This window comes from Acanthisitta chloris, unplaced genomic scaffold (genome assembly GCF_000695815.1).
Source record: "Acanthisitta chloris isolate BGI_N310 unplaced genomic scaffold, ASM69581v1 Scaffold39927, whole genome shotgun sequence".
Classification (NCBI taxonomy): domain Eukaryota; kingdom Metazoa; phylum Chordata; class Aves; order Passeriformes; family Acanthisittidae; genus Acanthisitta; species Acanthisitta chloris.
In genome coordinates this window covers 1-9,944 of record NW_008682719.1, presented here as the reverse complement: position 1 = coordinate 9,944, position 9,944 = coordinate 1, and the positions used below count along the sequence as shown (strand labels likewise).

At 44.9% G+C, this 9,944-nt stretch overlaps 2 protein-coding genes across 2 annotated transcripts; both read right to left on the bottom strand.

Moving 5' to 3' along the window:
• Positions 1–1,834: 1,834 nt before the first annotated feature.
• LOC103805962 (complement receptor type 2-like) lies at positions 1,835–5,703 on the bottom strand. Its single transcript, XM_009078628.1, has 8 exons — positions 5,643–5,703; positions 5,225–5,407; positions 4,783–4,965; positions 3,127–3,306; positions 2,682–2,711; positions 2,467–2,542; positions 2,137–2,214; positions 1,835–1,850 (listed from the first exon to the last, which is right to left on the bottom strand). The coding sequence occupies exons 1-8, from the start codon at positions 5,701–5,703 to the stop codon at positions 1,835–1,837; spliced, it is 807 nt and encodes a 268-aa protein (XP_009076876.1).
• Positions 5,704–5,944: 241 nt separating this feature from the next.
• On the bottom strand, positions 5,945–9,283 carry CD55 (CD55 molecule, decay accelerating factor for complement (Cromer blood group); the record flags this gene model as incomplete). The annotated part of the gene is made up of 4 exons (XM_009078627.1): positions 5,945–5,952; positions 6,104–6,281; positions 8,012–8,097; positions 9,092–9,283. Coding segments are annotated over 4 exons (464 nt in total), but the record flags the coding sequence as incomplete, so codon positions are not given.
• Positions 9,284–9,944: the final 661 nt, after the last annotated feature.

The following is a 9,944-nucleotide window of genomic DNA, read 5'->3' as shown; positions in this document are numbered from 1 at the left end:
TTGCTGCTCTGAGTATGTTCTGCCCTCAGTGCTTATGCACCCTCAGCATCTACTGCTGTGTGTGCTGCCCTCAGTGCATTCTGTGCTCAGTGCCAGTGCCCTCAGTGCCTTCTGCCCTCAGTGTCTGCTGCTCTGAGTGTTCTGCTCTCAGTGCCAGTGCCCTCAGTGCCTCTGCACCCTCAGAGTGCTCTGCCCTCAGTGTCTGCTGCTCTGAGTGTTCTGCCCTCAGTGTGTTCTACCCTCAGTGCCTTCTGCCTTCAGTGTCTGTGCACCCTCAGAGTGGTCTGCCCTCAGTGTCTGCTGCTCTGAGTGTTCTGCCCTCAGTGTGTTCTACCCTCAGTGCCTTCTGCCCTCAGTGTCTGTGCACCCTGTGCACCCTCTGTTCCTTCTGCCCTCAGTGTCTGTGTGTCCTCAGCACCTTTACCTCACAGCCTCCACCCTGGGCAGAGCTGTGGGCACACCCTGCCCTTTCCTGAGAGCTGTCCCCACAGAGCTCGGGCAATGAGGAAGAAGCACCCAAGCGTGTTTACTTGCGCAGCTGCTGCGCTTTGAATGCAAACGAAGGTTATTTGGAGTCATGAATCATGACAGGTGGACAAGACCTTTAGAATCATCAAGTGCAGGTGTTAACCCGTGATGTTTAGTGTTCTTAAACACTAAACCATATCTTCCAGGTGTGGACACCTCCTAAATGCTTCTAGGGATGGTGACTCCACCACCTCCCTGGGCATAGAATCATGGAATCATAAAATTTGGAAGAGACACTTTAAGATCATGAAGTCCAACCGTTCACCTGACACTCCACTCTAACCTCTAAATCCTAAATCATATCCTCCAGGTCCAAACACCTCTTAAACCCTTCCAGGGATCATGATTCCACCACCTTTCTGGGCAATATTCCGACACCTGACAAATGAACCCTAACAACAATAACAGATACCTCTTTGTGTTACTAATCCTGTGTGTTGCAGAACAGTATTAAAATAAAACAACTAAAAAACCACCTAAATCCTCAGAAGTAAAACTCCCAAAGAAAACACAAAACCTGAAGCAATTCTTGTCCCACATTCGGCTTTTATTGGGTTAAGCATTGCAGGAAGGAGATGCAGTAATATGAAGAGGGATGTTACTAAGACCTTAATTAACACGTCACACCCACACAGCAATGCTTTAAGTGGCTCTTGGTTGCCCAGATCGTGGGGGTTTGCAAGAAATGAAATATTCTTCTTGAGAAGCAGCACACAGAATTCCCTCCTGAGGCAGTCTGAGCCTCGTTAGATCCTTGCAGCAACTAATGGGAGCAGCAGGAGCATGAAAGATTTACAGCAAAGTGTCTTTTATTTTTGCCACAGAATTTCGGTCTCAATGTGAGCAGCATTTCATGCAGCTGCTCTTGGTGTGGGGAACGAACTCAGTGCCTGGGTAGTGACAGAACAGATGCTCAGCCTAGGAAAAACAATAACATCCTGGTGTTAAAGCTTTTTTTAAGTTTCCTGATCTGAGATCTGGTGATTACAGTGTCATTCAGGGAAGGGAGAGTTTCTGGGAAATGAGCTATTTCAAAGAAATTACCCCAAACCAAGCCCAAAATGCTAATGTTTAGAGGTGCCATTTTGTCATCCAAGCTGATTATGCTGCTAACAGTGAAAATCCATTGTTACATGCGGTAGATTCACCAGAGATCCCATCTTAGCCAGTGTGAAAGCAAGAAGAGAAACTGAAAGCCCAGTGCAGTGCCCTGCTCTGGCACTGCTGCTGTTCAGGCAGGTTTTTAGAGAACAAGCTCTCCCCTAATCCATGCAAACGAAAAGCAGCTTTGTGTCAGAAGCAAGGACTAGTCTAAATCTGACCTGTGAACACAACAGATTCAGATTAGGGGAAAGACACACATTGAGGGCAGTGTCAGGAGGAAAACCAGAGTGTTTTAAACCCCCAGTGTGTTTAAAAGAGTCTCTTTTGTTCAGCAAAAGAAAAACACCGTCGCCAAAAAATTGAGGGGAAAAAGTTTTCTACTTGAATTATTGTATCAGAGAAACAGTTGTGCAATTAGACGAATAGTCTACAGTACAAATTACAATAGTTAGTGCAGCTCTAACTGATATTTTATACTGAAGGACATAAATCCTTACCTCCTACGGAAGACATGAGCCTTTGTGTTCAGTTTCTGGGTTCAGAGGGGTTTGGTAGTTGTAGTTTTCATATGTATGATAATAGCTAAGTGAAAAAGAAGAAAGCAGGCAACTGGTTTGTAAAAGAACTCTGAGGTGGGTTGCCACAAAAAAAATCTTGAATGAAACAACATAACCACACCATCAGCTCCAGGATGTACCATTTGCAGGTGTGAGCTGAAGGCACGAAAGTACAAGACCCAGGTTCAATCAGGCTAATATTTCAAGTGGATTAAGTGTATAAAGCTTAGGACTTGTCAACAAAAGACATGAATAAACACCCACAAGATTGTCTTACCCTTCCTTCTGCTTAGAAACTATTTTGCAGACAATGCCCACCCCCAGGAGCAACAGGACTCCTGCGGCTGCGACTCCTGAGAGAGAAAAGCCTCTATTATACTCACTGTATATTTTAAAGCATACAAAAAGCATAACAACTCTAATCTTCAAAGCAAACAGAGGGAAATGTGACACTGAGGGCACTGGAGGCAAAAATGTCTGTAAGCTGCTTACCTAGGCCAACTGACCCAGACTTATGTGACGCTGGAGGGGAGAGAAAAAGAGAAATCAGCAAACTGTACTAACAAAATACAGTGTTCCTCAACTGCCATCAATTCTCTATCAATAAACCTTTTAGAATCATGGAATGGTTTGAGTTGGAAGGACCTTAAAGATCACCCAGTTCCACCCCCTGCCATGGGCAAGGACACCTTCCACCAGCCCAGGTTGCTCCAAGCCCCATCCAACCTGGCCTGGAACACTCCCAGGGATGGGAAGTCCACAGCCTCTCTGGACAACCTGTGCCTCATTGGTACAACTGTTAAAACCTCCGATACAACATTTCTTAAAGCCACACCGTCGTATACTCTTATTTTTTTAAATACAGGAAGATATTTTTATGTTTAAAATGAATTTGCATTTTTCTGTTTGATCTTTGCTCCATTCCCATTTCACTCACTCAGTTTACAGACTGGGACAGGAGGGTCCCAGCTGAAATCCTCTTGGCACTGAATCTGACTGATGCCTTCCAACATGTAACCATCATCACATTCCAGAGTGATGTTAGACCCAGAGCGATAAGTGTTTCCTTTAATGGATTTCTTAACGCCTTGGATGTCTGGGAATTCACACCTGATCTCTGAAATGAGAAGCAATAAAAAGAGGGCATTCAATGAGAGAGAACATAAAAGATGAGAAATACAGCTGTGGGTTATTTAGGACATTGTTCTTGAGCTCTTTCTGAATGTAGCTAGGAAGTAATTCCTATTCCACATGGTAATTCCTTTCTTTGTGGATACAGAAGTGGGGAAGTGTCTCACTCCCACATGCAAATATTTGGACAGATCAGCTGCTCTGCACTGATACTGGAAAGTATGTGCTGTAGAGGTACCTGGGAGAAGCCTGACAGGGCAGAAAATAATTCTGATAATATCCCTGCTACCAAAGCTTTTGGAGAAGAAAGGTGTAGCAGGGAAGAGTTCTGTGGGAGTTTTATAACCAGCTGCCTATAAACCACAGAAGTCTCTTGCCCTTCAAAAAGGTCATCAGATTAATTTACTAATTAGTCCAGTCATCTGAGCTACTTATACTGCTGACTTCAATAAGGTGAGCCAGTTACTTTCAGCATCTCATCATTTTGAACAGTGTAAGGCCAAGAATTCTGCTGGAGAAGGTTCTCAGTAACCTCAGCATGTAATACTTATTTTGATTATCACGCGAAACAGTAAATAAAGGCCCTTCGAACCCACAAAAATGTGGCATGGCTGGAGATTTTTTCTGCTTCCTTCTTCTTTTGAGAGCCTCTGACTTACTATATAAGCATTTGGCATGTTATTTCCTCACATTGTTATCTGAGAGTTTCAATTCTTGACTCATGAGGTGGGTGCAGTTCCTTCAAGGAAGCTCCTCGTGTGGTTAACGAATTTATTCCAGTGCATGTCCAGTTTTCCATACAGGAACACCCACATTAGGAATCTTGTGACATTCATGCATTGCCCTTAGTCCACTTTGCCTGATGTCTGACTGTGAGCTACATGGAACAGTCAAGTCATGGATAGAGAGATTCTCATGGATTCTGAGAAGGGAACAGTTGTTGTCATGTACAAATCATCCATCAGAGAGAAATTCTCTGATATAATCACTTCGTTTCCTGTTAGTGATACTGGGGAGTGAGACACAAGAACGGAAGGAAAGGGAGGAGAAAACATTTCTACTCTGCTAACAGTTCAAAGCTTTCAGTGGAGGAAGTTGGTTTACACCTCATTCACGGCAACAAGAGCAGAGGTGGAAGATGTGCAGGAGTTAAAACTGCCTTTCAGAATTGCCTCTGCTGGGCTCACACCCTTCTCACTATTTGCTTGAGAGTCCCATCCTGCTTCTTTACAATGTCATAGCCTTCCCAGGGATAACAGAGTAGATAAATTCATAGTTCAGTTCTGCCTAGCTATGACATAAAAGCAATTCCCATGTAAAATAAAGGGATGGAATTCAGTGTTAGCTGCAGAAGATTTTACTGCTTTAAATCTTGGCCTATGTGTCTCTGAAGATTTATTTTTCTCCCCAAAGTAAAATGTCTATATTCCAAACAACAGGAGCAAACCAAGCACAAACCCACCTTTGCACTGAGGGAGAGGCTGGCTCCAGGCTCCTGACACTGTGCAGCTGATGAAACCATTCCCAATGAGTGAATAACCAGGACTGCAGCTGTAGGATACAGATGCTCCATAGGAAAAAGTGTGAGAGATGTTCCCTTTGAGCTTCCCATTGGGGATGTTTGGAGGACGGAGACACTTCACAACTGGAAAGTCAGGGAGATACAAACAACAGGATCCTGAAGGAGTGGCTAAGGCACTTTGCAGCCTTGAATTCCTTCACCCAGGCAAAAGAACCTGTAACCCTGTAATCCCACCAGGATTTGGAAATGGCTATAAGCTTGATCCTGTTCTTGTCACACATTCTGCAATAAAGGGCTCAGATTTAGGCCTTCTACAAACCACTCCCTAAGGCAAGTCATGTTAAATATCCTCTTTTCTTAGCTCTCTGCAACAAAAACACACCTTGACAGACAGGAGGAGGATGGCTCCAGGCTCCAGATGGTGTGCAATAAATGGATGCTGTCCCAAGGAGAGAGAAACCAGGCTCACAGATGTAGCTTACAGATGTTCCAGGAGTAAAAAATGCTTTTGCTGGGCTACTGAGAGACCCGTGGGTGATATCTGCAGGCTTGGAACAGTGCAGCACTGAAAGCAGAGACATGCAGATCAAAACAGAGCTCATAGAGGCAAGAGGGAAAACTTTTGAGCAGCTGTGGACAGCTGAATGCTCACTCCCACAGCCCTGAATCCAACACACAGAGCCAGCACTGCCCAACCCTCTGCAATGGGGGCAATTATCCCTCTTCCCTCAAAGAGCTGGACAGGTTGGGAGGAGGAGTTAGTGTTTAGTAAGTCTCTCAGCTTCTAAAAAGAGACCTACCTGGCTTTCTTGTGGTGTCTGGATGATGATAGGGTTCTGCCACTCCATCTAGATGCGACATGAAGAGTTTAAAAGTTTGGTTGAGCAAACAAAATGCACAAATCTACCTTCACTTTCCATCATTCTGCCTTTACCCCTCCAGCAAAAACTTCACTCCTCTCTGATGCTCAGTGTCCTGCCTTGAAGCTACCCAATTTCTCACTTTCAGGGAGTGAAGGCAGTGTGGATTATGGATAGCAATAAGCAAGGAGAGAAAGTACAAATCATGCTGATACTTACAGCATTACCCAAACCCTGATTCATCACCTGCCTGAGAAGAGAGGCATAAATAAAAGGAGCAATTTCTGGTTTCTTCGCAAAGGAGTTGGAGCAAACAGGAAAAAGAGAGCCAACTTTGGCTTTGGGTGGGAGAAACAAGGGGAGAATCTGCAGTGCTGACAAGTCTGAGTGCTGAGACTTACCCTGTTCACAGACAGGTACAGGTGGATGCCACATTCCATTCACGTGGCACTGGGCTGTGCGATGGCCTCGCAAGGTGAAACCTTTGTGGCACCTAAAGCTAACTGTGTCTTTGTACGTGTAGCGATGTCTAGTGACAATTATTCTCCCATTCCGGATCTCTGGGGCTGGACAAACCACCTCTGAAAAATGAATTCCTTATCTCAGAGGGAGCCACATGTAATTGATGTATAAATATTGATGCTCAGAGGAGTTTCACTGGTAGTATTTGGAGACTCAGAGAAGAAGAATTCAAAGAACTGAGAAATTTTTAGTTCATTTAGGCACCTTAAACTTGTCATTCATTCTCATGACTGCTTTACTATCCCAAACTCATCTCTTCCAAAGCAATTCCATGTGAAGGAAAGACTAATTGCAATGCTCAACCCCTGTAAAACATCCTTGTGGTTTGGATAACAGTACAGGGTTTGGAAGATTCCAGTCCAGTTTTGCTCAGTATCCCACTGTCCTACTGCAAAACACATTTCTTCCTGAATTTATTATGTATGGTTGTGAAACAAAAGGGACAAATCCCTGCAGGCATCTCACAGCTCATCAGTCTACAGAAGTATGACAGATCAAAGCTTGCATCTGGAAGGTTTTTAGAAGGAACCAACCGAGCAAGCAACTAAAAACCATCCTAGAGGAATATTATGCTTTAAAACTCTTATTCCTCTAATTCTATTTACTTAAAGGGAATGCCAGTTTTGAATTTAAAGGACTTAATTTGCCAGTTCTGGGTCAGAAGTAGTGGGTGACCTACTTACTCTGACAAATGGGAGGAAAACCACTCCATGCAACATCTGCTCCAGAAATCTCACATCTCCTGTGAGACTGTCCAACCAGTTGGTGCCTGGAGTTACAGAGAGAGAAACAGCAGCTCATACCAAATCATTCAGCTTGGATTTTGCACTCCCACTCTGACACTACCCCCAGAGGTTTCTTCCTGCAGCCTCCTGACTCTGGCTGGTCACCGAGGTGTTTCTGTTGGTTTGACACATGGGAACGAAGGACACCAGGTTCCTTCTTCCTAGATCCAAGAGGAACAGCAATGATCCCAAATGTCTCTGGGTTATATTGGTCAGGAGCTACATCAGGACTCAGACCCAAGTGATTTCCAGAGGGCTGGAGCCTCCTTGCAGCATGTGCTTGCTCACACTCTTGGTTCCTGCTGTGTGACCATCTGAGAAGGCAAACTGAAACTGATGCTTGCAAATTAATCTATTGAGCACAGGAAGGGGAAAATGAGACATTTCTCCCTTTCCTGAGCACACAATGATGGCAGAATGGGAACTAACATCCAGATTTTGGCTTGCTGTGGGAGAACAGCTGCACAGAGGAATGCACTCTGATCCATGACTATAAGTTGCCCAACATCAAGCTCAGACATGGACTCAGCAAAGGCAGAGTGGGACTTACCCTTCTTTACATGTGTAGCTCACGATTGACCCAAAAAGGAGATCTGTCAGAACAACAACTCTGCCATTCTTGGGTGTTTCTGGATATTTACATTGCTTCCCTGGGAAAGAACAAGGCTGAGTTTAAACTCCTCTCTGGTTGTTGTCTAACACACTACGAGAAGGTATCTTAAGGCTCTGTCCACATTCTGACACCAATAGAGATGTGATTTGGAAAAGGCCAATAGCTGCCCAAACTATGTGACTAGTGAAGCCATGTATGAGTCTTTCTCTAAAGAATTGCTTTAAGAAACCCACAGATAAGACACTTTCAAAACAACCAACACCAAATGGATTGAGCTATTCACTTTTACAGAACTCTAGTGCTTCAGACCACGTGTGGTTTTTGAGGCATGTCAGAGTTGAGGGTGCTCCAGGGTGTCTCATGTATCCTGGTTGGCAGTTGTATCTCACAGTGTTCCCCACAGCAAACTCCATCAGGTGCTTGTACTCCTTCATTAGCTCAGCAAAGGTGAAGGTTGGAGGTGCACCACAGCCACCTACCAGGAAAGAAAACATAGGGAGAATCTGAGATATCAACTCCACTATGTTGTTTTAAAAATGTATGCAGAGTTTGCACAGATAATAATTTCCAAGCAAAATGGAAAGCAAAGGGGAAGGACTGAAGGATACCAAATTTTGGGAAGGGTAAGGATGAGTCCTACAGGCTTTTAGGGGCAGAAACTCCCAGACTATCCATAACTCCCACCCTGGAACCACAGTGTACCTGCACACCGAGGAAGAGGGAGGCTCCAGTTTCCAGTGTCGGTGCAGTAAATTGATGCCTCTCCCAGGAGGCTGTAGCCAGGGTCACAGCTGTAGTTTACAACCATCCCAGTGGTGAAAACTTCCACATCCTGACTGTTGTGTTTTCCCTTGTTGATATTTGGAGGTGAAGGACATTGCAGTGCTGAAGAGAGAAGACAAAACAAAATTGAGAAAAGGCATGGACAGGGTGATTTGCAGGAGGGATGCATGGACAAAGGTGCTCCAAGGGTTGGGGCAGCTCTGCTGTGGAGTTGGCAGTGTTGAGCCTGGAGAAAAGAAGGCTCTAGAGATACCTGGTGCCTAAAGGGATGCCAAGAGAGTTGGAGAGGGGCTTTGGACAAGGGCCTGGAGTGCCAGGACAAGGAGGAATGACTTCCCACAGACAGAGGGCAGGGATATTTGGGATATTGGGAAGAAATTCTTCCCTGTGAGAGTGCTGAGGCACTGGCACAGGTTGCCCAGAGCAGCTGTAGCTGCTCCATCCCTGGGAGTGTTCCAGGCCAGGTTGGCTGGGGCTTAGAGCAACCTGTGCTGGTGAGAGGTGTCCATGGCAGGGGGTGGGACTGGATGACCTAATTTTAAGCTCCTTAAGCTCATTGCCATATGAAAAGGGCACTAATTCTAAGAGTCTTCCCAAACCCCCCAGAGGAGGGAACTGAAAATGAGAAATTACAAGGCTTCATCTCACAGCAATTTAAGCAAACTAGAAACATCTGTGAAACATACGTCTGCAAAACTCCTGGGCTTCAGACCACGTTTGGTTTTCAAGACATGTGATAGTTGGTGATATTTGTGGCTGTTTAACATATCCAGGTCGACAAGTGTACTTCACAGTCCCCCCAACAGGAAACTCTGTCTGATTTTTATGCTCTTCATTTAGCTCAGCAAACAAAAACACTGTTGGTGTGCCACAGCCAGCTGCCAAGAAACAAAATACACATGAGAAACATGTCCTTGGCTGTGAAATGCAGTGAAAGAGAAACAAGTGCATTGATACATACTGTTAAACCCCAAGGTATTACTACACCCCCATGTGTTCTCACATTTATCTGCATAAATTTACACTTCATGGAAGGACACATGCACCTAATTTATATGCTCTTAAAAAGCCCAAACTAAAACAATGACCCAAAAACTGGTTTAGCCGGTTTGGTGTTTTCACACTATGTTTATCCTACACTGCAGCTCTGCCATCATTCAGTCCATCATCTTTGGGCTGTAGAGTGCAGGAATCTTTTATTTCAGTATTTAGAAAAGCTGAGGTTGTCTCCTTTTGGGAAACCACAGGCTTTAGCAACACCACTGCAGAATCACAGAATATTCCAAGTTGAAAAGGACCCACAAGTATCATTGAGTCCAACTCTTGGCCCTGCATGGGACATCCCCAAGAATCCCACCATGTGGCTCTAACACCAGATTGTTCCCAGTGCCACCAAAGTGAACACAGCTCCTGTGTGTGCTGGAAGCATATTTAGACCCATGGGTGTCACTGAACATGTGGTTCCTTCCTCATGCCAGCTCTGCAGGTTGGCAGGTTTGCCTGCTCCAGGACCAGCCGAGCATGGGATGGATGCTCAGG

Coding starts and splice junctions, on each gene's coding strand:
- LOC103805962 (XM_009078628.1), bottom strand. CDS start 5,703: ATGTCGCATCTAGATGGAGTGGCAGAACCCTATCATCATCCAGACACC. Junction 2,543..2,681: donor GTCTGGGTCAGTTGGCCTAG/GTAAGCAGCTTA, acceptor TTTCTCTCTCAG/GAGTCGCAGCCGCAGGAGTC. Junction 2,215..2,466: donor GTTTCTAAGCAGAAGGAAGG/GTAAGACAATCT, acceptor TTTTTCACTTAG/CTATTATCATACATATGAAA.